At 42.8% G+C, this 27,966-nt stretch overlaps 1 protein-coding gene across 1 annotated transcript; it reads right to left on the bottom strand.

Annotated features, from left to right (window-relative positions):
- Window positions 1–64: 64 nt before the first annotated feature.
- On the bottom strand, window positions 65–27,964 carry SYDE2 (synapse defective Rho GTPase homolog 2). The gene is made up of 7 exons (XM_082286820.1): window positions 27,845–27,964; window positions 23,670–24,383; window positions 14,012–15,111; window positions 11,216–11,342; window positions 5,701–5,882; window positions 4,599–4,830; window positions 65–2,453 (listed from the first exon to the last, which is right to left on the bottom strand). The coding sequence occupies exons 1-7, from the start codon at window positions 27,951–27,953 to the stop codon at window positions 1,951–1,953; spliced, it is 2,967 nt and encodes a 988-aa protein (XP_082142946.1). The 5' UTR covers window positions 27,954–27,964; the 3' UTR covers window positions 65–1,950.
- Between the last annotated feature and the right edge of the window lie 2 nt (window positions 27,965–27,966).

Genomic DNA, 27,966 nt, shown 5'->3' with positions numbered 1-27,966 from the left:
TCTTAATTCAAATTTTATTTAGAATTTAAATTTATAGTTTAAAAAGTATGCACATTCTGTAGGTATAAAAGTTTAAAAAAATACATCAATTTATTGATAAATGCTTCAGGTTAAATTTACATTTTCATTCATATCATTATATTGCAATAATTGTTTTGCATCTTTTAACACTTATAAAAATAAATTAATGAGATTGAATAAACCATTGGAACCATGCTAAAATAATTCCTTAGAAAAGAGGGGTGAAGTTTGCCATAGCAATTCCTAATTCCTTGCTACTGTAAATAAATAACTCTTCAATTATCAGTATAAGGAAGTACAGGTTAGCAGAAAAGCACTTGCCCACAGGGTGAATGGAAAGGCATGGTGGCATGACAAAAATTGTACCAAAAAGATGTAGAATTAATTTCTACCCTGCCAGCTGAGAGCAACTCTGTGTCTGACCTCTCAAAACACCAAAACCTTCTCACCCCCACCTGCCCAAACCTCCCTTCCTTGGGGGTGTGTATGTGACCTGTAGAGGACAAGGAATGACTTCACATGTCCTTCTGGTTAGGACTATCAAAACATCTGTACACAATTTGGTAACTATTTTTAATTGAATCAAGAATGTGTGTCCTTAATGTGAAATTTTAATGGCTCACCATAAATTATTAGAGATAAAAGAGGCTCTGAGCAGATGGTGATAGCTGAATCTAGTAAGGTCACAGTGAACTGCAATCCCACCCAAACTCCCCAGGAGTAACATCCTTCCACCCATTCAACCTCGTGTGACAACTCTGATTTCCATTTCAGGAAGAGTAATTTAAAAAAAAAAAAAGTAACTGGCTTTGTGCTGAACTTGAATCTTGCATCTCCAGAGCCACAAGCCTTTACAGAGGGCTCAAATGCACCTAACTACCAGCAGCAGCCAAGGGTACCGCAACAAAAATACACGAAACTCTGGAGAGAAAAAAATGTACCAAAACATTAAGAATAAAGTAACAGGTTTCAAGGAAAAATAAAAATTATTTTTTGCAAAGTAAATGCCTTACAGACCTTCTTTATATGTGAAAAAAACCCATGGAGGAAGAAACAAACAATGAAGTAAAAAAAAAACCAAACAGAGAAAGGGTGGTGTGTGTGTGAGAGTTAATAGTCAACACCTGCAAACGGCTATTCCTGCAATACACAAGGTCATTTACATTAATCATTCACCCTACCTCCTCTCTGGCTATGTTTCTGTGCATAAATCAAATGCTGTGTTACCCAAAGGGTAACCTTGTCCTGGCATCACTGAACATGTCTTCCTAGAAATGGGAACATTTCATAATTCTGAGACCTTTCCTTTCTAAAGATGGCTACAGACACATGCACATTTATACATAGATATATACAAACAAGGTTAGAAAAATATTTATTTTTGCTTGTTTAAATAATTACTGGAAAGTGTTAATACAGTAATACGTTAATATTTGTACAATTAAAACTTTATATATAAATATTATATAAAGCATTTTTCATAGCAGCCATTGCATATATAGTAAAACAAGTCTATCTGAAATCCCTGCTGCAAAACTCAGGCCAAGCAGCGCTCATCCTCTTCTGAGAGGAACATCCGTACCAGAGCCAGGAGTTCAGGAATGAGGAGCTCTGCTGCCACTGACAGCAGAGATGTTGCTTTATCTTCTGCCAGGTATTGCCCAGGCCACCTAAGTGCATAGTGTTTTTAGGGAGAAATGCCACTATGTGGAATCACATCACAGTCTAAGCTTGTCTCCAACACACAAATCAGGACAATGCCTTCTAACAAAAGGCAGAAACGTTACGGAATGGCTTAAAATGTGCTAACACAAGGTGGGCCATGGCCTTACCACAAGGTGTTCAGGGGCACCATCACTCCTCACACAGCTAGGGAAGCCCAGCAAGGGGCATGGAGGCACAAGGAGGAGATGTCATGCAGGACAGAATTTAGTAACTCATGTTTAGTTTGTTTTTATTGAGTTCCCTTTCCAAGTTTCCTATGAGAGTATCAATACTTTCCTGCAGGTCCTTGAGGTGTGCTCTGTGGTCCACTGCAGAGTCCACATCCTGCACTGTCAGGTAGCTCCCAAAGGGGTGCTCTCCGGGGCTGGGCTCCGGGCGTCTTGCGGGGACATCCAACTCCTCGGCTTTGCTGCTGTCATCCCCGCTCTCCGTGTCCTCCGAAGGGACATCATCGTAGTCTGCCTCAGCCAGGCAGTCTCTGGGGTTTAAGAAGTAGTTCTCCCCACAGCTGCTCCAGTCCCCAGCGTAGCGGTTGCTCGACGGGCTGTCCAGACCTGCTGGCCTCGGTCTGAGCACCCCCAACATCTCGGTGCCGCTCAGATTCAGCATCTGAGGTCTCTGCCTCTTGGGCCTCAGGTAATTCAGGGAGGATGAGTGCTCAGGAAATGTATTCAGATGTGCTGGTTCTTTGGCAGGTGAGTGATGAACTAAAAGAGAGAAGTTAAACCAGTCAGAACTGAATCCATGCTGCAACAAAAAAGTCCATGGCAGATGCCCACTGTGCTCCCTCGATGTCCCACTAAGAGCGTGCATGAATACATGCAGCCAGAACATTGCACATTTTTTGCCACAGTTTGATATAAAATAATTAGGAGGAACTACTGTAAAATCTCAATTTTGAAGATCTATGCCAGATTCAAATTGCAGCAGAGAAGCCTTTCTAAAAGTAGAAACTCCCAGAACACCAATTAAAGTCACTGTATGAGTTAATCACCATCCAGCTCTGGGTCAAAGAAAAGCAAACAGCTCAGCTCACACGCTTCATCCAGGCTAAGGAGTAACAGAAAGCAGGCACAACAAAAGAGGTTAAAACACAACAAAAATACGATCACTGAGAAACACCTAGAGAAGCTGACACACCAAGAGCTGAGCTCTTGTGCTTCTCTTCTGCCCTGACGTCCTGTGCTATTAAAGAAGCTCACTTGCAGCAATCTTCTGTGCAGCCACACGCCCATGGCAGCCGTACACTCACACAGGGTTGCTGGCAGTGCTACCTGAGCTCACGATTGCACAGCACAAGTTACTAACAGGCTCCTCCACTGTCACCCACTGCCTATGGCGAACAGCACAACTCTGCACTGACCTGTGCCTACTGAGCGGCTGAGCTGCAAAACTTCTTCTGGTTTTACACAAACCATTGCTTCTTGCAACGAGCCGCAGAGACTTTCTATCCCCATTCACCACTGAAAGGCAGTGCACACAAACCCAGGCAGTTCACCATCTGAGCCCTCCTTGTTAGACTCCCCACATACAAGCACAACGGCTCAGTCCTGAAATGTGCCCAATCCTTCTCCTTCTGGACTCACATTACAGGTTCTCCAGGGGATTTTACTTCAACAGTACCTTTGCACAGTAACATGCAATAACTCTCACTGTTTTCCCCCCCACTTCTACTATAATAAAACCCCTTCTGTTTAGACTATGCTCCATTAAGACAAAGGGCCATGGGTTAACAATCACTTGCCAGTGTTACATGGTTTAACCAAACAAGGACTATTTGTTTTCGGTTGGAAATATACGGAAATTGAAGTATTGCACAACATGTTGGTTATCAAGCTGTCTCAAACTACAGAGGATTAAATGTAAGGGATCAGACTGTGATCCTTCCATTCAGTCCAAGTGTGCTGTTTACAGTGCATAGTGTTCATCTACACAAGTCTCTGTACTTGTGTTTTACCTCCTTTTTAGCACCACATCCTGCACACTTCTTGCAAGACAAGGGATAGCACTCAGCTTTTTCTTCTAAGTGAAGGAAAACTCTACTACTTACCCTACTCCTAGCCTCTTGGAGAATTCACACTCCTATGGGCAGAGCTTGGTTTTGTAGTCCACAGCAGCCATGCCATAACCCATCTCCAGGGTTTCATGATTAGTTTCTACATAGTATTTGCTGCCCAAACAGCTCTTGGTCTCCCTCTTCCCCTACCTACATGTGCCATCTCTCCTGCACTAACTCACTGATCTCACTAAAAGCTTCTTCTCATTTTTGGTGATCAGCAGCTTTGGAGCTGCCCACCTGCAGCTGACAAGGGAGCAGCAGCATCTTCCGTCACCTCAAACCCATCATGGAGCAGCAACAGTTTTCCTTATGCAAAGCTCTGCAAGAACAAGTAGAAGTTACAGAGCTCTTACTCTAAGGATGCTTTCAACTCTGCCAAATTACAAGGGCAGAAATAAATTAACCCCATCGGGCCAAAACTGGAGAGCAGGAAAAACAAAATCTCCAAACTCTCTAATTCAGATGTGGAAACTTTAATGTCACTGGGCTTGTGTTTTCTAGTGTCTTTACTCACATAAAATCTTCACCATTTCTTACATTACTCAAACTCTGCCATCTGGTAAGAAAGCAATTAAACCAACAAACTTCCCATTTAGCAAAGTGATCAAATAGAAAGAGTATATTGTAAAACTGTCATGATTTCTTTAGATTAATAGGTGATGCCATAGTACCTCACATTTTAAGAATTCTGATGCCATTCAGTCATCCCGTGAATTAATGTACAGTGTCATACAGTAAAAACATACAGCAATGGTTTGGCTTGTTTTGCTTGATCAGATTCATGAAACAGTACCTGGCCACAACTGAAGTAAGTAGTGAAGAACCTCTATGTGCTTTTTGAAGTCCAGGGCACTAGCAAGCTCTTCTGAGTCTGTGAAGACTCTGTTGTTATGGTTGGTGGTCTCCTGCCTCTGGCTCAGTAACACAGGGCCAAAACACACAGCTAAATTCTGGCACGTCATCTTATTTACTTCGTGGTAAGAAGCCACCAGTTTCAGGTGATCCAACAGCATCTTCAGGGTAGCCTGAAGAAACAAAATACTACTTATGAAACCAAACACTAGACAACTGTGGTGTTGGTCACTGCTCTAGAGGGAAAAGATCAAGGCTGATAGCTCTGGTTTTACTACCAGTAGCCATCAACAGAACATCTAAGTGCCGAATTAGAAAAGTTGTATTTGACTAGGACAGAGCAGACCAGTTAAAGAGACTTTCTGGTAAAACTCAGCTTCTTTCTTATCTGAACTCAGTTTTACACGGATGAGTTTTCTCACAGTAAAAAGGGTACATCAGGAAGGGAAGAGAGGCTGCAGAAGCTACATTAGAAAATTAGATCCAGCTACGTTAGAAAATAAAGAAACCCTCGATATGATGTCAGTGTCTGAACAAGCTTTCAGGTAACTTCCGGATACTGTGCAGGCCCCTCGCTCACTCCCTCCCCCAGAAGGGGCTAACTGTGGCTTGCTGCACAGGTGAATTTGGCAGGTAACAGTGCACAGACCTCTTACACTGCACAACACAAGAAGAAAAGGCTCTACTGCACATATTTAAGAAAGAGGAATGGATTTGCCCAGGTAATTATGACACACAGATCAGACTGCTCCACAGAAGTAGAGCAGGACAACACAAAGGAATACTCATTGATCTAATCATGTAAAAGTAGTGATCACAGCAGTTTTAAAGAAACAATATAAAATGAAAACTAGAGCAAATCCAACAATACAGATGCTCCTATTCATTACAGCATGGAAGTATTTTCAAATATGTGGAGCGTCACAAATCCAAGTGAACCACTTAATCTGATAAACAGTTCTGAGGCATTTTCTATCGAGTGTGAAAATGTTCCTTTATTTTCTGAAGCTTAAGATTTACTTGAAGGTGCTAACACTACTCACCTTCTCAACATCTGGCAGGCAATCCAGGAGGGCTGCTGCGTAATCAGAGTCACTTGGGTCATTCTCACAACCATTTGCTGTCATTCTCAAGGGATTTTTCACCATGGCATCCAATACTGCTTCGTAGAGCTGCTTGGTTATCAGGGGGGAGGGCAGCTCTCGCAGATAATCCTTTAGGACACCTAATGAGACACACCAACAGCTGCCTTTAACAAGCTGCAGATTCACTTTGTAGCAATTTTTGGGAGTATTAAGGCACATCAACTTCACCATTCTGTAAGAAAATCCTGTGTGTCAGTGACAAAGCTCGCACGTAGGAGCAAGAGATGGGAGGACAACACCAGAAGGGCACAGCAAAGAGGGGCTGGGGCACAGCAAAGAGGGGCTGCATGTGCAGGAGTGGGGACACTGGGCACCAGGTGAGCATCTCTCCAAGTTTCCCTCATGTTAAGGGTGAGGGGAGGCAAGGAAAGGGCTCAGAGCAGACCACCTCCCATCCAAGGGAAGGAGCTCCTACAAACACCAAAGTCCAGCTTGATGACCTCTCCTCTTTTATATAAGCCTATCAGTTAGTTTTTCTGTTCTGTTTATTTTCAGCTACAAAATTATGAGCAAACATCCCAGTACTGGTGGCACATACAGTGAAGCACATGGTGCCTTCACACCCAGCCAAGCACAAACCAAACATATGCTCATGAGAGAGAGCCACCAGCTCCCTGCCACCCCTGGGTACCCTGCAGCTCCAGCACAGCACTCGCTCCAGTGACAGATGTGATCCACACCCACAGGAGACATTGCCTAAAATTCCCAGGCACTGAGCCCTCCCTGTTGCAGAGAAATACTGCACCATTTCTGAAGCTGGGGATGTGCTGGGGGAGAGGCTGTTTCTAGGGATTGCAACAACCAGGCAAGCACCTCATTAACCCCTATTTCTTCCACAAATGCATTGAGTGTTTGCATTCTTGTAAGCTGGCTTTGGAACCTGGCTGATACTTCATTTGGAGAGGGATTTCAGTGACTGCAAGAATAATAATGAAAGAACCCAAAATATTAAGGCTTCTAACAGCCTCTGGAAAGGACATAGTGGGATGCTATCCAGGAGCAATACCCAATAAGACCAACAAAAAAATTGAAGGAAACAAGCCTGCTCCCCAGCAGCTTTATTTTCCTTTAAAAATTGCATTCTGTGCCACAAATATCTACTAACTTTAACTAGATCACAACTGCATTTAAATACTTTGTTAAGAAGAAATGAGGGATTAAAAGAAACTGTTTAAAAGCAGGTACTGCAGTTAACAAAGCAGCCTGTTCTCCAAACAGATCGTGTTGGAAAGGCAGAAGATGTTTTAGCAGGCACTCCTCACAGCCTTGTAAAATCTCACATCACAGCAATTACCATCACACAGTGCTATTTAACAAAACAACAGTTTTCATTAACTCAAGTCTGTGTAACCGAGCTGTAAAATGAACTGTACAGCATGGGCTTTGTTACAAGGTCATTTCTAAAAAAGTACAGGGAACAGAAGTTAACATTAGGCCCTTCACATGCAGAATGCAAGTAAGAGTTGGCTTCTACCTGTATAAATATTTTCATTTAGAAAGAATTCTGTACTTGCAGCAGCACAGCTACTGAAGCTGCGTTGCAGGAGCAGCACTACCTGAAGCAGCAGTGCCCTGATCCTGAGCTGCCAAATCACCTCCCCCTGCAGCACGGCCATGGGGCAGTCAGGCAAAACCATCTCTGCAGACACCACACAGCCCCCAGGAGAGCTCCCTCTGTGCTTAAAACGGGAACATCCCCTCAGGAACACAAAATATGCAAACAACCATTTTTTCCTGAAAAAATATTTCCTCCGGTGGTTTGGTGGGATTTTTTGTTTGCTTTAAAAACAATATGCACTTTTGGTACTTCTCCACTTCAGTGGCCAGTTTTTGTTTAGTAACTTACTCATATCCCTCCCTTCCCACCAAGTATTTTTATTTCCCTGAATTTAGAGGCTCGTGTTTCCTATGTGGATTAGCTGGTTAAAATATTTATGAAACAAACGTGGCAGATGCTGGTGCTGTACAACATGATCTGGGATATTTTCCATTTTTCATAAGCAAAACATTAGCAAGAGATGCTGACTTCTATCAAGATCTCTCTTTCACCTGTGCTTTTTTTGAAGGCAGAGGCTGAAATCAAAATCAGCTTACAGTAGGAAATGGTATGTTCTAATCAAATTAGCTTGTACTGTTGGAACGCTCACAACTGTCTATTAATAATTATTTAGCAGGAATTCCTGCAACAGCATCCACAAACATAGGACTACCACCTGCCAAAGGACTTTCTCCAGTTCAGCCCTGGATAACAGGATGATTTAGGAGCCATGAATGCCCCTTGACCTTTCTAAATCCTTTTGCTATTCAGTCAGCTAAATTAGCCCTCTAAGAGGCTGCTGTTATTTTTTTCCATGAATCTACGCTTCCCGCTGCTGCCAGCCCACTAGCACATTCCTCTTGACACAACCACACACAACAAATTTAGACAGAGAGCAGAAATTGCCATCCACTTCATTAATTCCTCATTTTTCTGACCCACTGAACTGTTAAGAGTATTGCAAGCTTTATGCAGAGATATGAATTCACGTGGATGCCAACAGACACGATGCAACAACACAGCTACAGGTCAGTTCCATGAACTGCCTGCACGCCTCAGTTTGATCCATGAGCCCACTTCATTGCGTGTAAGCCTATGCCAATCCCAAGAGCATTTCTCAGTCAAGATTTAATCATTAAATATTCATTCTTTAGTCTTTGGAGAGTTGTCAAAAAAAATGTTGTTAATCTTTTTGGAAAGGAGCGCTACTCAAATTTCAAAAAGGACATAAGGCAGCACTTCTCTTCAAATCAGCCAAGATTTATGCTGAGGATTCGTATTCTGCGGAACACACATTCTGGCTGATAGAAGTATGAATCATGTGCAGCAGCCTCAGCATTAAGTAATCAGGGGAAACATTCCCTCTCAACCCAACTCCCTAAGCACATGCAGTAAGTTTTGTGGGCTCTTTTATTCCTAGCACTAAGCACAGTGGCTAACTCAGTTGTCCACAAAAACTGTAGGTTCCCCCGTCAATCCACACCAGGCATTCAGTTTCCACATTCAGTTTCCAATAATTAGAGTGACTACATTTTGGTCAGTGGAAGTTACGAGTGCCAACACCCCCTTTCCCCCCCTGCTGCCCCAGCCCACAGAGCCACTGCAGTCAGTCCTTGCAGCACAACAATGACAAAGGCAGTGCAGGCACTTGGACAGCACAGCTGCAGGGCTACCAGGGAAAAGAATCTGCTTTTCTAATGTATTTTTCCCTTGTAAGGAAAGCAGTATGTAAGTAAACTCTTGCAACAGAACACATACAAAAGGACACCCAGTAGATTTTCTGCAAGGCAGAAAACAAAGCTGTAGTCTTTTCACTTGCAATGCAAACTCTGGAAGCAAAACATTATCCTCCAGTAGTACCACCACCAAGCCACATTTGCACGGTCACCAAAAGTTCACCACCAACAACAAGGCTCGGAGCAACGTATACAGAAAAGTGTACTTCAGTTTCTCAGTTCTCAAGTGTACTTCAATTTCTCAAACACCACAGCACAAACTTGTGAGGGAAAGATCAGTCAGACTGTGTTGCTGCCCTTCTAGAGTTGTGCAGTAGCACTGAGTTCTCCTGCAGGTCAGACTTTGGCTTCAGCCAGTTCTGATTGGTTCTGAGTGTACAATATACTCAGGAAAATCAAAATGCTTAGGAAATGTTCCAGGTTCCTTTGTATATGGCTAAGTATTAAATTCCTACACCCTTTCCCCATGATATTCCTGAACCATTTCTACAAATACTGTTTTATTTTAATGATTACTTGTAGCATGGAAGTGCAACGCCATTTTTAGTATCTAAAATTAAAAAAGAGTAACAACAAAGTTTTCCAGTACCCCAAAGTTTACGTTAACCAAATTGCAGTTTGCCATTTGTCTGCTTACAAGTCAGTATCAGACAGCTTTTGCTGCTGGCAGAAAGCAACAGAGGGGTTTTACTCCACCTTACGAGTTGGTCAACAAAAATTTGAGAAAATAGGACTTCAGTAATTTCATGGAACAATTTAATCTTAGAAGTTCTCACCACTTTTTCTCATTAATTTATTTGTAAAGAGAAGAAAATTACCCAGTTTGAAAGATCATTTATACTTTTTACCTTTGCCATAAACCTTGTTTATAAAAGCTGTATAACATCAGAGTGAATCACTGGGTGGGTTAATGGCTGGACTTGACCATCTTAAAGGTCTTTTCAATCTAAACAATCCCATGATTCTATAAATACAAGTTTCTAATGCTGAGAATGCTGGTACTTGTAGACAGTACCGAACCTCACAGTGAAATCAGCCAAGGCAAGTAATGCGAACTGACTGGCTGCCCACTCTGAACCAAGAGGTTTATGTAACTCAGTAAATGTCATTGAGTAGTATCTTCTGATAACATGTTGTATAATTACAAAATGTAATGAATAAAATTAATTCCCAGTAAATTGAAATGAAATAAACCACCAACCAGGGTATAACTCTCCTATACAGCTGGATGTTGGATATTACAGAAAGGGTTTTGGCACAGAAAATTTATACCCCAACTGCTGTTACATTTTCTACCCCTTGATATACAGGCAGTGAATGCCTCTGACTAATTCCTCAGAGCAACTGGCTTACTCAGTGATGCCTGAAATTAGATCAACTTTAGCTTACATAACAGATATCAATAGTTACAAAACTGTTCCAGTTTTAAGCAAAACAAAAAAACCTCAACAACTTACTTCAGTTCTGCAGCGCAACCCCTGTGAAGAGACCCATGTAAGGAGCTGATGCAGACAGGCCTCCCTGGACCTTCTTACCTGTGCCTGGAGCTTGCTGTGTGACACCAAGTAAAGGTGTCTCACTCCAGGAAGCAGGACAAAGCTTAGTAAGGTTTTTTAAAAAGCAGTGATCAAATGAAGGCACTTTTCCTGCAGCTCTAACTAGCCTGCAAAATACGACGGGAAATCTGTTTCCGTAACTCCTGCAATCTCCAACACAAAGGGGAGAACAACAACTGATCCAAGCCAGCCCTGGGTCACATGGTGCAGAGCCACCAGCACAGCGGAGGTGCCTGATCACCACCAAGCTTCTCCAGATCTGCTCCAATAGAAACCAATGGCAGAGGTTTAACCAGTTCCAAGACCCCAGCTCCTTTCAGACTCCCACATCCCTCTGCACCTGGCAGAGCAGTTACTGAAAGCAGGTCCTTCCATGTCCTCCTCTCCCTACAAACCACTGCTGCTTCATCCACGATTACACATCCCCACAGTAAGCGCCCTCATTCCCAGCCAACTTTCAGCAGCAGTTAAAAGCTTGTTAAAATGACAATAGAAAACTAGTTCAAAACACAATTTCACCTTTTAAAAGGTACATGAGGAACAGGGCACAAGTCTGCTAGAAGAAAAGCAAGGACAAGTGTTACCTGTTATGACATTAATGTCTGGGTACTGGCTTTCACAGAGCGCGACCGCCTTGCTGTCCCTCTCAAACGCCTCTCGAAGCTCTTTCTTCACCGCAGCCGAGCCACAGAGCCGGTACAGACCCACCACCTGCAAGCACAAACACCGGCCCCACGTCAGCCCCCGGCCTGCAGAGGGACCCGTACGTGACCCCGTGTGCTGTGTCATCCAGAGAGCAACAGCAGCTGTGTGGGAATGGAAGCTCGGGACAGCCACACAGTGCAAACATCAGCACACAGCATCGGACGCCTCGCAGGACACACCGGGGGGGCTGCTCAGCAGCAACGGAAGGATGATCCTGTTTTCAAAACAGTGAATGTGCTGAACAGTGTTTTATTGACATAACACAAGTTTTAAATGGGAATTGTTTAATGTTTTGCTTTTATGCAGACTCAGGAAAGAAATACAGATTAAACGTGTATTTGCTTCTCACCCTGCTCATTCAGACCATCATAATTTTTCCTGGCATAATTGTTTAATTATACAAAATAGAATTCAAACTTCAGCAGAAAGAAGTGAAAAGTGTTTAGAGCTCTATGTAGACAAAATTACATTACAAATACAGTTACTAATCATTAGCAGAAAAAAAAGTCATACAACTGACTCCATACTAAAAATAAGAAGTTACAAACCAACTGATAAGCCAACACAAACCCAAAATAAGCGAAACCGTTTTCCTATAGTATTACATTATATAGCAAAAAAATTAAAATTTAATTCTATAACCTTAACCAGAGTTTCAAGAAAATTATGAATACTCCATTATTACACCTATAATATGTTGTTTTGAAACTGACAACATGCTGACTTCCATGTGTTTCAAATGATATTTAAAGTTTTCTGCAAAACAGAGGTTATTTAACATGCTTAAGGTGATAGGAGTGAAACCCACACCACTCTTGAATTGAATTATCAGTTAAATCATGTGCTTTGAAATTTTCCATTTTATCATTTTTCATTTTCATCAACACCATTTATAGAAAGCACTCCTATGATCTTAGAAAACCAAATGTTAAAAATGTTCATTTTATTTTAATTAACATTATAGGCAGCTGTATTGAGCAGGAAAAGGTTAATTCAAAACTACCACAGACTCAAGACAAAAAAAAATACCCAATACTAAACCAAAAAATCCCACCTGGACTGCCTTAAGACCATGAGAATGCAGGTCTGCAAGCAAGAGTATTTTTCTGGTCATATATTAATTCCTGTTAAATGAATGGAACCTTACCCAACTCCCCCTTTCTCAAGACAGAATACAATCTAATATACGCCTAAGAAAATTTCTTTTAAACTTTCAAAGTTTCCTAATGCCACATCTGAAATTCAGGTGGAGATTATGCACCATGGCAGTAGTCTGCAGTGTACAGGAAAGTCAGAAACATCAGACAAGCGCGTGGTTAAAAAAAAAGTTAACAGGGTATTTTGCAGTTTTGGTTCCCCCTGCGCAAACACAAAAATAGATTTCACGCTCAAAAGCACCAGGTACATTCAGATAACTCAGATCCCAACTGTTTCATTACCAGTGTTGCCTTGATTACCCAATATCATTTGCATGACTAGGTGCTAATAAGCCTGTAATAAAATACTGAAACCATGGGACACATATACTGGAAAGAAAAAAACTTCTCTTTTCCAGTGATTTGGATGTAAGGAGAAGTACTCACAAGAAAAATCACAGTTATTATCAGCAGTGACTTTCAGCAAAAGAGCCACATAGAAGTACCATTTCCCTCTATAGGTCATGACCTGGGTTATAAACAGCAGAGCTAATCTCATCACACCTGGAAGCATATCCAACCTGTCAGCAATTTAAAATAGCAACAGTGGTAGGTGTGACTACTTCTCAATTTCACCTGAGTGAGAACAGGTGCAAAAGACAACCAGGGCTCACATATCCTGTGGAACAGCAGGCAAGAGTCCTCCCACCAGTTTCAAATTAATTGCCAAGGGGAACATCTGAGATTAAGACTGTGTACAGTCCTTCCTAACAGACCTCCTGCCTAGCATCCGTAACTGGTGATTTGTTTCCATACCTCATTTCTCATACATATTTTTGTTCATTACATCAACCAATAAAACTATATTGGGATGAAAAAAAAAGACACTGAACACTTCTGCTTTGCAGCAGTCCCAATTTTGAGAACAACCTGAAGAAAGACAAGGAGCAGTGGTGTGGGGAAAGAACTAATTCAGCCCCTCAGGGACTCATCCTCATCCTAATGCTGTGTACAAACTGATGACAGAGACAGGTCTTAGACACACTGGCTTCAGGCTGCACCAAAAGATATGCTCCTCATGACCATGTCACTGCACACAGTATCTCAGGTTTGGGTTGGAGGGAACAGTGAACCATATAATTTTTAAAGTTGGACGTGTGTCCATACAGAATGATCCATGTCTCAGGAGTCAAGCATTCTCAAATTCTCAACTGATCTCTGCTTTCTCGGGGTGTCTCTACACACTGGCGGCTGCAGGTTTGTTTCACCATCCCCACTCCTAAAACTCTGCTGGGAGCAGCTCCTGCGAGCAAGTGTACTTCTCTACAAAGGCCAAGCTGGAAGCACTGATTGCACACAGCCCTGTTATTCTTCCCACATTACAATGGCCAGTGTTCACCACACAGAAGCAGCAAAGGAAAAAAAACTGACTTGTAAAGATGTTTTTAATTTCCCCCATTTCCACTCACTGCTCACACTGCAACAACAGCTATCTCAACACAGAAACATTGACAAAAGAGATTAAAATATGCACAGTACCTGACAGCCTCTCTTTTCAATCTCCAGAATGCATTTCTGCAGCAAAAGTGGCACCATCAAGCCTGCATTTTCCTTCTCTACAACTTTTCGAGCATCTACCCCAAACATCACAGGCTCCCGGTCTGTGTCAAGGCCATCAAGAGAGTTCTCCCACTGCTCCATGAGTGACAGCTTGACATAAATAAGCCCCCTGGGCTCCAGTTTGACAGCCAGCTGATGTGTTTTGGTGACCCGAAAGAGAGTGGGAAGAGCCACAGTTCCATGACAACACACTCGGTTTTTCCGTGGGGTGGGTTCCCAGCTGAACACCACCAGCTTTAAGTGCTGAGCATTTTCGATTTCTATGTTGAATGTGTGGTCCATGTCTAGAAATGTTGTCCTACATGTAAGCAGGGCAGTCCTTGCTTTATTTACTGAGTCAACCTGTATTGCACAAAAGACATCTTTTGAGTCTATTCGTGGTGGCTTTAAGTCTTCAGCACCATAAAAGTGAATGCTCATGAGTCCAGAGATGTACTGAGAGCACTTGGGTTGATCAGAAAAGTTGTAGTGTCTGAAGGCATCGATATCTATTTCGGGTTTACCACTGTTACTTGGAAGGCTCTCCTTTCCTTTCCCGCACTTGGTTTCATGCCTGTGTTTACCTGATTTTGTTATAAGTTCAGGAGAGTCACCATCACTGAGGTAACCACCTTTGTTGAAGGATTTGGAGCTCCTTGAGCTCTTCTTTTTGTAGGTGTGTTGTGAGGACACACTGCTGTCAAGATGGTAACGGCTTATCACATTCCTGCTGGCAGCTGTGGTTGAGTTTCCAGTAGAAGGCAAAGACACTGTATGGCTTGTATCCCGGCAGCTACCTTTCAGCAGGGAAGGAGGATTATCTGAACTACTATGGCTTGAAGTTCCCTTCACACTCAGCTTCCTGCTCAGCTCTGGCAGCTTTTTCATTTTCATGGAAAGCTTCCTCACGGTCCTGGGAGATTTAATTCTATCAGGGAAAGGCCAGTTGATTGATCCGCTTTTTTTCAGAGGACTGGGACTTGGAGGAGAAACCTCTGTGGAGGGTATATCAGGCTTGTGTGCAAGAGCAGCTCCAAACCCTTTAGAAGAAAAGAGAAGGAATAATCATTTTCAAACTGCAATTCTTGGCAATGAAAAAATAAATCTTGAACTTGGGGAAAACATGTTGATTTTTCATAACTTGATAAGCACAATTCATTCAGACAACCATCACTCAGTCAGATGCTCACAAGTGTTCAGAAAGATGTGCTCTGCTGACTCGTTCAGCCAAATTTGGCAATTCATCGTCAAAAGCCAGATTTGTTCTGCTTTATGGAGATGAAAGGGCCAGAAACTACATATAAACAAATGAGCAATTGCACCCGCCGCATTCAGCTTGACCCATTTGTGCTGCATCCCCCACACAAGCACACATGGCCACATTCCTGGGGCACAAGTGCAACAAAATCAGACTTAATGAAAAAATCCTGGAAATACGGCAAAGGCGCCCTTGTCTGCAGAGCAGTTAGCTACACAGCCAACACATCAGCATTGCCACTCCTCTTAGGTCTAGAGCAAAGACACTGTCTCTAGTAAAGAATATGGCTCTTTGTGTCCCTCTATTACCTCAGAGCCCTAAATCTCTCCTGTGTAGATGCAGGCAGTCTCACACCTTTTCTTTCATTTCTCTCAGCTTCTCCTTTCTGCAGCAGGATGTAAGATTTATTCCTTCCAAAAGCTGCACCTTGCACTGTCTCATTTCACTGCCTGCCAGCAACTTTCCATGTTTCCTGACACTACCATCCCACAAGAGTTTAAAGTTAGACAGTTCCCAAGCGACATCCTCAAAGGAAATCACCCCCCTTTCAAGGTACCAAAAAGAAAAAAATTATAACAGCAAGCACTGATGCTAAAAAGGGGAAAAAAAAAAAAAAAAAAAGACTCCCTCAATTTAGCATTAAAGAACAGCTAATTAAGGAACACAATTAGACATAAGCTAGTACTGCACACAGACAGGAACCTGTGGTTCACCTCATGCTCTAATACTCAAGGAAATGCAAATACCAAGTCTTGCTCAAGACATTCTCACTTTTTCCAGCATGAGGCAGTAATGACTGTAAGAAAGTTGATCAATTTACCTGAGTTAAGGAACCATGCAAGAGGGAAACGGAGGCCAGAATGATAGATATTAATTACATGAGTACTTCCACATAGTCATTTTTCCACCCCTTGAGAAACAAAGAGTGCCTCTTGCTAGCAACATCCCAATCACTTAACATTTTTCAAATGTTAGCAGCTCCCAAGAGGACTGAGTAGCCTCGCCTGTGCAAGCTGGGGTGCTGTAGAGCCCCTAAGCACACCAACCCTGTGATGCAATTAGCCCAGGCAGCTCACAGAGACTCCAATACCTTTATCCACCCGTCATTCTCCCTTGCTAGCCAGCGAAACGGAGACTGTTTACAGTATATAAAAAGAAAGAAAGAAAGAAAGAAAGAAGTGCTGTTTTCACAAGATTCTCAGTAAACCATACTTTACAGAGATTTCTCCTTCAGACTTGCCAAGGACTTACTTCTTTAATTCTAAACTAATCACTTCAAGTCCACAGCAAGTGATCCTTACCAGTGCTTTTTGCATTCAAATTAATTTTCACCATTGGACTGTAACTTACATTTTATACTTCACCAAGCTGAAACAGCTAAATCAGGCAATCTGGTCTTTAACCAAAGTCATTTGCTGTGGTTTTGGTCCCCCCAACCCCTTCCAAGAAAAACCCTACAAAGGCTAGTTCTAGTCTCAATAGAAGTTTGGATTAAGTAACTTTTGCAGACAGTTGCTTAAAAGAGTATCTTTATAAAAGGAAGTTTCAGTGACAAAGAATAATGCATGGAATCTCTTTTCCAGAGGAACAGAGGAAAATTCATTTAATCCTGAATCTCATGGAAGTAGTTCCCTTGCAGGGGAAGGGCTATTTCTAGCACGCCTGCTGTGCTTTTCTGGCAAGCAGCTAGTTAGAAATGTGGTGCTTGATAAAGGCAGACAAAGCCTTCCCTTGTACTGCAAATCACCGCACAGTCCCACTGGTGGGCTGGTGTGGAGCACTCCATAGCAATCAGTGCCACACTGCAGCCTCTAACATTAATCTTCCCTTTCTGTCAAAAGTCTCTGGCACAGGCTTGGAAAAGCAGGCCAGCAAATTAAACTTCCTCCCCTCCAGCTCATTAAAACCAAAGAGTCAATCTAACACTATGACTTTTATGTGTCCAACTTCTGCTGCATTCAGCACCAAACAGTTAAAGTGAAATATGTGGCTGGAAGAAACTTAACAGTCGAGTATTATGCAGGATGGTATTCCCATCAGCACTGAGCCACATGTTGTTCCACTAAAGCCAGCAATGTGCTGAGGTATGCACGCAATTTTAAAAGAGTGTACATGACAACTCTGAACAAGCTGCAGGAGTTGTAGCACAGTCCAGTAACACTTCGCTTCCCAGCCTACCCATCTGCCACAGCTTTCTTACAAGGGTGACAGCGAAACTGAGTTGCAGCTCTTTTCTCAACCAAGTTACAAGACTGCTGCAAACAGCAGTTAGACATCGAAAATATCCTTACAGAAGAGCGGTAGGAGAAGACAAAACGTAAGAGGCACCTGTTGCACCAGGACAGCATGGGGCTGGTCAGTTTTATATTAACAGCTGACCACTTGTGTGTGTGTATGTATATAACGTTTATCTTTTACAGTGGGAACACTCAATCCCTGGAACAATCACAGACGTGGCAGAGTCCTCACCGCTACAGGTTTCCAAGCTGCAACTGCACAGGCTGCTAGGTAGTCTCATTTAGGCTCCCCGTCCCACTGAAGGGCGGGCCAGATGATCATCTGATGTCCTCTCCAACCCGGGCTGTTCTATTAGATACTGTCTTTAATACATTTACCTTATGCCTTCTGACACTTCAGCAGCATGAGTAACAGAAAAAAAAAAGCTTTTGGAGGACAATGCAATCCAAGTCAAAATGACTTGACACCCTAAGTAACTGTGTGTAGCATGTGCTGTGTGTTCAGCTTGAGTACAAAGCCACCTTTTGCTTTGCTCAGCACTATGGCTGTGTGAAAGCATAAAGCCTTTCCATGACCAGAGGAACATGAAGAGCCCACAGTGCTTCACAAACCAGGTCCCTCACCCAGCCCATCCATCCAGGTGTCCACAGGACAGTCACTAGTGTCCCCTCAGCCGAGAAAACCTACCCCTACACAACACTGCCCCGAGGGAAGAGAGGGCTCAGACTGCCTTAAGCACTTACAACACAGCCCCTGCCAGACATACGCAGTGATTTAGCACAGTAAACATGCTTGTCTGACCCTGCTTAATGCTGTTTATATGTGTTTGGGCACATATATCACTGTCACACCCATTGCCAGCAACTCAAGCTGTTTTACAGGCACACTTGACTACCCTATTATACATGTCACATTCCTCATTGCTCAAGATAGAGTTTCTGAGTTATTTTAAAGTTCCTCAAAAAACCTGTAATTTATTTTTGGGACAAGTTGAGGGGAATGAGTAGGTCAGAAAGCTATCAGTTGCTTATTACACCAAGCTATTCAAGTATCAAACAGCCACTCTCACACCTAATGGAAATGCTGAGCTAATGTATTAAAAGTGAAAAAGCAGCAAATCAAAACAGAAGACCCCAAATATTTCAAAATTGTTCTTGTAGCAAACAATGGGTGAAAAAGGGCTACTGTTTTTCCGTGGTAGATTCTACAAGAGATACTGATCTGGATCCTCAACTGACACAAAATGCACATCAGCTCTACTGATGTCAAAGGCTGTTAAGTTCCTCAGGTGCAGGCACAGTTCTAGACCTGTTCTGATAGAAAACTTCAGAGCAGAACTGTAAATGGCATTGAGAGAACAACTCATGCTATACCAAATTCAAGCGACTTCAATTAAAACGTAAGGTAAGCGTCACCTCTACATCAGCAACTGAGCAAAAGAAAATTAAAAAACTAAAAAGCACTTTAAAAAACTGAGTTAGAAAGCAATTATTTCTATGTAACATCTTAATTATTTATCTAAATAAATAGAAGAATCTCTGCCTTTAACATGTAAAAAAAGTCTTTTTTTACCTCTATATAAATTACTACTTTGACCAATGCAGTGTCTATCTCGCATAATGCTTCAGAGTCAAGGAATGGAGAAATTATTAAAAAGGTAAAAAAAAAATCTCAGAATTCTGTAAAGAGAGTTTGTTTTCTTTGATTACTACACACACTGATACTAATAAAATTGTGATGAACCCATCAACCCAGGGATCACTTTTATAGGAGCAAAAGACAGAAAATACATTGCCTTAAATAGTGCATTAATTAAAATGGGAGGTGGTTACAGCATAACCCCCGCAAGGCTCAGACACGAGAGGTGACGGGGGTGACCAGTGCCTGCTTCTCATCCTGGTGGTGATCCTCGGAGCATCCACCACAGGGTACCTCACTGCAGAGAGGAGCAAGCACGTGTAACAGCACTTTAGATCTCTGACCAGACTTAATGAGCATGAGTTTGTTGAAGATATTTTAAACATTAATGACCCTGCGACGCTCATGAACCACAGCCAGCTCTGCTCAGACGCTGGAGCCGCACCAAGGTGCTCGCGGAGCACCGCAGCGATGCCAAGCACTGTCTGTTCAGGCTGCTCTCACGAACACTTCCTCTTCTCACTGTGTCTTTCATGGCATGAAAAGCAGCTTTGCCCCTATTTTCCCCATCAGAGGATATAAACAGTTACTCAGGACAAATCAGAAACTGAAAAAGGCAATCACTATTTTGATTGAACTGCTTCCACTCCACAGCTGCTGCATCCTGTTGTCTCTTTCACCAGCACATCTTTATGGCATTGTCACCCCATGAATCCAAGACAAATGCGTGAACAAGCCCTTGGCCTTCAAAAGCACATGCACAAACTCCCCAAAAACCCAGCGAAAAACTGGCTTCACCTCTGCAGGAGAAAGATGGAGCAGAGGGACCTTTCTGCCAAACCCCTAACCATTCTGGTATCTCAAGCATCATGCAGATATTTCACATCAATGCACTTCTGTCTCATGAAACCAAAGCTCCTTGCACTTGAAAAACAGGTAAACCACAAAACATCTTCCATCTGGGAAAAAACATGAAATTACAAAAATAATATTGACAACATGTGGAAGGAAAGGGGTAGATAGCATTTGCTGCCCAGTATATTCTATGTATATTGCTGGAAGCATGCCTGCAACATGTAAGCATGCAAAATATTTGTCTGCATTGGCCCCAAAAGATGTATTTGGAAACCAGGATAATGGTCACAGTCTAAGTGGAGAAAGAGCCCTCTAGTTTTAATAGGAATTAAGCCAAGTTCCAGTTGGCACATATCAGGGTTAAGTGGGAATATGGGATCAATCTTCACTTGCCATAACACTGGAAAGAAATTGTTTACAGTGATTCTTACCAGGATTTTCCACCCAGACAGCTAACTCAAGTAAATTTTTAGTAGCAAAAGCACAGTCCAGATCCTGGCAACCTCCAAGGCACAAGTCCTACCAGGATGTCTCTCAGATACAGATACATGAGATGATTCCACTCATTAGGTAGACACTAATCCCAACAGTAAGTCTCCCCAAAAGCAATAATATTGCAAATTCTGCATAAGGCACTATTCAGAGCTCCATGATGTAAATCTGTCTCAGGAGCCAACATTACAAAGGGGCGCTTTTCTTCAACAATTTGCAGGTGATACACACATCTATAAAAACATGCAGTTAAGAATTCAGTCCTAAAGAGTTACAAAGTTTATTTTAACATTTTACAGTGAAAAAAAATTTCTCACATTGCATTTATAAAAAAAATATTTCTATTTTTCAATCATAACCATTTTGCCTGTGCAAAGAGACACATAATTAAAAATAGTCTTCAGGGTTCTTTCCATTTAAATGCTTCTCCCACAGACCTAAGAGCCCAAGCTGGGCTGTTTCTACATTATTAACTTGGAACCAAGTTACCTTCTTACTCTTACCTTTTGGGTACGTGTTATAAATAAAATACATTAATTATTTTCCCAAGTTCTGCTATAAGGGCATCTTATTTCTAATTAGGTTTTTTTTAAAGCCAACAAGGCTAGAATTATTCACTAAGGAATTACCTGACAAATCCCATTAACATAAATGGCATTTACTGTAGAAAGTAACCAGATTAATACCAGGAGCTAGCAGTATAAATTAAGACTATGAGACAAATTAACACCTTTACAACTATGATCCATTGTACTGGTAACAGTTTTGCTGCTCTGTTTGAAAAAACTCACAGTAACAGAATTCAATCATTTATTCTTTTGTTAAAAAAATATTCTGTCTAATAAAGAGTCTCAAAAAACATAACAAAAAGAAAGCACCGTTACTATTTTCTCTCTACAAAGTTGGAAATCCAAGAAAGGCAATAATGTTTAAAGTTTCAAAGGTAAAATTGTTTCCATTGTCCAAAGAAGAAAACAGCAAATGACTAAATGAGCAAATATATATATTTTGTTGGATTTTGTACTGCCCCACTTTTTTCTGTCTATGCTTCCCAAAACCTAACTTTTAGGCTCTAAGGCTAACCAATATTGACATATATAAATCATATCAATAAGAAAGGTAAGCAGACTTTTCTCCAAAGTTGTATTCGCTTGTTTGATGGGAGTTACTGCTTAATGTAACCAGCTCTCTATAAACAGAGACATACATTTCATACCAGTTGTGTAATTCAAACAAGGTCCTAATACAAATAAAGTTAAATTGGCCATGTTGCCCTTCATGCAGTTGTTTTATATGGATGAGCTGTCATTTTAAATTTGACTGAAAATAACTGTAGATACTTTAACTGGATTAAAAAGAAGAACTAAGCCACTTCTCCATAATTAAGCCAATTACTGAGCAGCAGGGATCCACTTCATCATCAATTAATCTATTCAATGTGATCACCACCCAACACATGTAGAAGGAGAGCTGCATTTGAACTACCTTAATTAACTCAATGCATAACAAACAGATCAGGTGAAATTCGTAACTTCTCTCCCACTTGAAATGGACAACTTTGCTTGCAGAAATGAATGCATCTTCAGCACGAAAACAAGTTTGACATTTTTCTTCCTACAGAAAGGGATTTCTTTCTTTAAACAAAGAAATAGTCACCCCTGTGTGAGAGATTAACTAATCAACTAAATGGGGGTCAAACAGTTTGCAGGACACACATGGCCTTCCTAAATAACCACACTTACTGACCGCTACAAAACATCTAGAGTCGCAACAACGACAATAATCTACCAAAAAACAGAGTATCTCATCTGTCTTGCAAGCAAATGAAACTGGTCTAAGTATTTAAAGCAGCTATAAAATGAGCTATTTGTAATAAATGCCCAAGAACTTTTAACACACTTTTCAACTACAAATATGCTTGTATCTGGAGCATTTCCACGAAAAGAACAAAATGTGAGCCCCCAGAAGACCAAGTGTTTTTTCTTCTGCTGTTTACAGCAGTTGCTCTGGTGCCTTTGAAAACAAACCCTGTTCCCAGAAGTAATCTCCACACCAGGAATCCAGGCACAGCAGCTCCCGGCACACAGGGACATGGGGCCAGAGGCTGCCAGGATGGTGAGGCTGGATGGGGACAACCCAAAAGGAAGCCCCTCTGGGAGGCAATGCACACCTGGGCTCCCACACCAATGTTTCATGGAGTTTCTGATGAGCCAGGCAGAAACACAGGCTCTTAAATGTCAGCGTAAAGAAAGTTTAACCTTTCTCCAAAGAAAGGAACCTGGAATTCCCGGTCTCCTGAACTTTACGCTGTTTCTAACTTTGAACAGGACACTACAGTTAAGATCAAGATAATATAAGGCACATAAGTAATTAAAATAATACCTTTTTGGAAAGGGTTGGGAGGGGTTTTTCTACTTACTTTTGTTTGGTGTGGTTTTATATTTGTCTGGGGTTTTTTAACAGACTGGGAAAAAATCCTTAATATGATGCTGAATTCACACACTAATGGAATTATGGAAACGAGACTATCAAACACTCAGCCAAAGATAACAAGGAACAAAGAGGCTGGCTTCTGAAAGTGAAAACCACTCTTCTCCAGTCTATTAGATTAGCCTGAGACAGTCAACAAGACAGTAATTACAGAAAGCGACGTGATGAATAGCATTCATATGGTCTACCAAAAAGTCTTTATTAAAAAGTCCCAGACAGCAAGTTAAAGAAGCTTCTGCAGACATTAAGTAGCTTTGAGGCAGGAATCCAAGGCCAGGGCTAGACACCAGCTGACAAAGGAAACCCAGTGTGTCCTCACATTATCAGGCTTCAGCAAGCTCATTTTGTAAAACCTTTGTCTTCAGGGAGGTGGGGGCCAAAGAGAACAGAGGCCAACCACACCTGGACATGTCATGAACAAACAGACTGAGAAACGACTCTGCAGCTCTGCACTTAGTAAGCATCAGTCTCACAATCTGAGTCATTTTAAATGCACCTGACATGCATTGCCACTGAAAATTTGCATAATAACATAAGAGGTGGAGGAAAAGGGACACATAACAAAGGTTTACTAATCCTCTAAAAGCCAACAGAGGTCCAAACACTTATGTTCCTGAACTCTCTTACCTGTGGAAGGGCACTTAAAGGCAGGATTGTCCTCTGCTGCCGGCACACCCGGAGCCTTGCAGGCAAACTTCTGTCGCTGCTGCTGCGTGTGCTCCCTGGGCTGCGTAGCATCCGCCTGGCTCCCTTCACCGGGCTGCGCCATCCAGCTGCTCCCCGTGCTCTCCATGGAGCGTGTGGGACTCTCACGGGGACTTGTGGCCATCGCAGAGTCACCCCCAGGGTGGGCTTTGTACCGAACTGATGGGGAGCCCACAGCAACAAGGCTATTCACAGCAGACGGGCAGACCCTGGGCAAGTCGGGTTCATCATCTTCAGGGATGGGGTTGTACCATATTTCTCCTTCATCATCCGCATCACCATCCTCGCCGCAGTCCAAGGCAGCGCTCCTCAGCGCGGCGGCGCTCGGCAGGGCACAGCTCCGCGCCGGCCGCTCCCGCCCCACTGCCGATGTGGAGGGAGCCCACGGCACTGCGGGCCCGGGCAGCGGGATGGGAGATCTGGGTACCAGGATAACAGCCCCGTGCACTTCCTTACAGGCATTTTCTTCTTCCAGAGGAGGAGGAGGTCGTCGGTGGGTGCTCTGCTGCAGCCAGCTGCGTTTCTTGGAAACGGTTATGCTGTTCACCTGCGGCCTGTGCTCGGGCTCCTCGCTGGCCTGGGGGCACTTGGGTTCCTTCCTGCTTCTCGAAGCTATGTAAACATTTTCTATGAAATCTGTTCCCAGAAAGGAAGGCAAAAAGAGAGGGAAAGACAGACGTTTAGAATATCGTTCTGCTTTTGACAGATGAACACATTTGCTGTTGTATAACACTTGCATCATCCAAAAGGACAAAAGATAAGTTGATATCATCACAAAATTAGATTTCAGCCTGTCAAAACAGAATGTGCACATAACTAATAAAGAGTCAGGTTTGTTTGGCTGTATTTTTAACACCACGTAATTTAGATAAATGGCAGTGAGACGGCTCTGCTGAAAGGTCATGCATACTTACACAGAAATGGCTGCTCTTTTCTGCCAAGTTCAGGTGCAACCAGTTTGAAAAGTTACTACACAATACTTCTCCAGTTTAGTTATGCCAATGGAGAAACAGTCCCTACTTTTCGTAGGTAATGTACTGCTTAAATGGCTACAAAACCCCCACATATATTCATTTCTAGGTTTCTGTTTAAACAAAAGCAAGGATATGTCTTGCACAAAAACCTCCAGAAAGGGCTGTCCTAACCAGCTTTATCCTACAATTAAGACAGAGGCAACCCCTGATTTGGGGGGAATAAAACAAAACACACCATCATGAAAATAAGGAAGGAGAAAGAAGAAATGTAGAAAAGTTTTTAAACAACAAAAATTTCATGCAACAGGTAAACAAATTGCACTGACTGTTCCCAAAATTTGACACAGTTTCATTGAAGTAACAGACATTTAATTGTCCATGGAAAGCACCACTCACACTTGAGCCCCCTGTCAGAGCACACCCAAGCTCCACTCAGCAGCAGCGCCATACCCCCGCTGGCTGCAGCACATCCCAGCCAGGGAGCTGCAACCACTGCACTAGGACTGGAAGGAAAGCTGCAAATACATCCAAATTAAAAACAGGGAGCAGGTCAGACAAGCTTCATGCTGCTCTGCACAGGAGGACAACACAAACAGGGCTTGCCCAGTCATTAAGCCTGAATGGGGATAACTGGGTTCACATAAAACAGACAACCTATTTTCACATGAAGCCCTCTGCAATTTGAAATTCCAGATGGAAGCAGCTATTTGTTACTGCCTGAACATTATTCTCGGCAAAGAATTATTTACACACCAATAATGGATGTTAAAATATGGACACCTCTCTGGAGGACTCAAGGAACAGCTCTGTAAATCCAGCCAAGTCCGCTGTAGAAAGGGAGACATGAAAAAGACTCATTTGAACACCTTCCCTTTGACCCTCTTTAGGTTTGTACTTTAATGATAGAAGAAATCCTTGGTAAGATCTGAAACACCACCATTTTATTTGATGAAAGATTCATCATTTGGTGATTTTTTGAAAGAGTACAGTTTGCTTGTTCAACTAAACTGCAGTATTATCACTGTTTGTGATTTGAAGAATTAACTTGCTTCAAAGAATTAACAAAATTAACCATAGTCCTTCTAAAGCCTTTGCAAACTTCCACTGAAATGCTTTGCTACACTGTGGCCCATGTTGGTCAGGTAACAGAATCTGAGGAAAATGTGAATGCAGATCTCTGTCAAAGTTTCAGTGATTTGGCAGCAATCATATTCCTTCCCCCACCCCCAGCCTGAAAATGCAAGCATGCCATTGTAATGGTTCCTTGTTACACACTGTCACACTACAATTCCAAGTAAGAACTAACCAAAAGGATAGGAAACTAATCAGCAAAAGGCATAGGGCTAAGCCTATGTTTCCAAGAAGTCCATTTGGATCAGGGACTTCTCGGGCAGGCATCCTCCTGCCAGTGACAACTATCCCAAAGCCCTTGCTTCAGTCCAAGGATGGTCCCTGTTCCGGTGACATAAATAGATGGAGCATCTGAGAGCTGTATTTCCACAAACAAAAATATCTACTACTTCCTGCTTTGCTGTAGAAAAATGGGTCCTTCTGCACTGGTTAAGACAGCCTACAATTCCCAAAACAACAGGCTCCTAAGAAGTACAGTGTACCTAAACATACACCCAGTGACACATCTGGTGTCAGCCTCAGGCTGCCCTTCGGTCCCAGCAGCAGAAAACTTTGTTTTCAACGTCCACCTGGGTGTCTTGATAAGGAGCCATCTGCAAACGCTTAGCACAGAAACATTGATAACCACAAGCCTCCAGCCTCCTCCACCAAAGCTGCTTGCAGGGAATGCCACCTTCCACAGGACTCAGGACGAGCCCGTCTCTGATCAGCCAACATGCTGCCAGAGGTCATCGATGGGAAATGCTCACTGAAACTCGAGCAGATGGTACACTTACACATACATCCCCCAACTGCAGTTTCTGCAATTGCTAGCAGTATTTGCAAGCAGTCCTTCCCCTTTATTCGAACTTGGCCCTGCTCCTGAAAGCCGTTATGCCCATGTCTATTTTAGTAACAAACTGATTCACATGCAAGTATCTGCACAACCAGTGGTTCAATATCACAAAGTTTTCAATGTTGTTAGCTGTTACACGAATGAGTCAATTTTAAATAAATACAAAGCTTTGAGAGACATACGGGACAGGAACATACTTTTTGTTCTAGAGCAATGTTTCATTCAGAAGAATGCTGCCTACTATTAGCATTTTCAGATATATCTTTAATATTGCATTTAAAACAGTTAAGACCATGTCTTCACACAAATACCAAACATGACAACAGTTCCTCCTCAAAAGGCTTCAATACGGTGTTCAAGAAGAAGAAGAAAAAAAAAGAAGTCAGGTATTCTCTTCCCCTTTCACTCTATTGACAAAAATTTAAATAAATCCATATTTCAAATTAAGCCATGATAGTAACAACACAACACGTGTATGCTCAGAAATCAAAGTTTCAATGTTTCAACTCAACTGAGGTCAAAACTGACACTCTGCCAACTCCGTTGGCACAGAAAATACTTCACCGCGATACCATGCCTTGCTTTGCAGATTGCATGGAAGCAGGGAACAGCTTTATCCAGCCTCTCCATATATGGATCAAACAATTCTCAGTTCTTCTGGCTAATATTTGAACACGTTCTCTTTCACTAAGTTTCCTAACAAAAGTATAAAATACAAGTACTATATATTCAAATGGAACAACGGCAAAACTGAAAATTGATCTGTAAGATTTCGAGTGCATCTTTAAAAAGCGAACAAACCAACCAACCCCAGCGGGCAACCAGCAGCCGAGGAGTGACAAGCAGATGTGGGACAAGAGAACGAGCAGGGACGCGCACACAGCGCTGGTCTAAGCCCCAGCAGCTCTCGCTTTCCTGAGGAATTCCCGCTCCCAGAAGAAGCGCAGGCACCGATGGCACGCTGCCGCCGCTGAGGACTGATTCGAGACCCAAGCTCACGCCCGGCCCCGGCGCGGCGCTCCGGGCAGCGGGCACGGAGCATCCCGGCGCCGCGGGAGCCCCCGCCCGGCGCTGCTCCGCAGGTGGAGGAGCGGCCGCGGACGGGCAGCCGGGGCCGGGCAGCCGGAGCCTCGCGGCCGAGCCAGGCGCACACTTACCCTGCGGGGCGCAGAGCCCGCCGTGGCGGTACCCGGCGCCCGCCGCCGCGCCTCGCTGGGACCTTCTGCCCCTCAGTTTGGAGAGCGTCCTGCGGAGCGGGTCGGCCATGCCTGGCGCTGCC

The sequence above is a fragment of the Coloeus monedula genome, assembly GCF_965178545.1.
Source record: "Coloeus monedula genome assembly, chromosome: 9".
Lineage (NCBI taxonomy): Eukaryota > Metazoa > Chordata > Aves > Passeriformes > Corvidae > Coloeus > Coloeus monedula.
This window is presented reverse-complemented; position numbering and strand designations above follow the sequence as displayed.

Bases quoted from the DNA above. Each gene is read 5' to 3' on its own strand.
- SYDE2 (XM_082286820.1), bottom strand. From the start codon at position 27,953: ATGGCCGACCCGCTCCGCAGGACGCTCTCCAAACTGAGGGGCAGAAGG. The intron at 24,384-27,844 runs GTAAGTGTGCGC...TTCTGGGAACAG, and splicing joins CGGGCTCTGCGCCCCGCAGG to ATTTCATAGAAAATGTTTAC. The intron at 15,112-23,669 runs GTAAGAGAGTTC...TTTCTTCTAAAG, and splicing joins CTTTAAGTGCCCTTCCACAG to GGTTTGGAGCTGCTCTTGCA.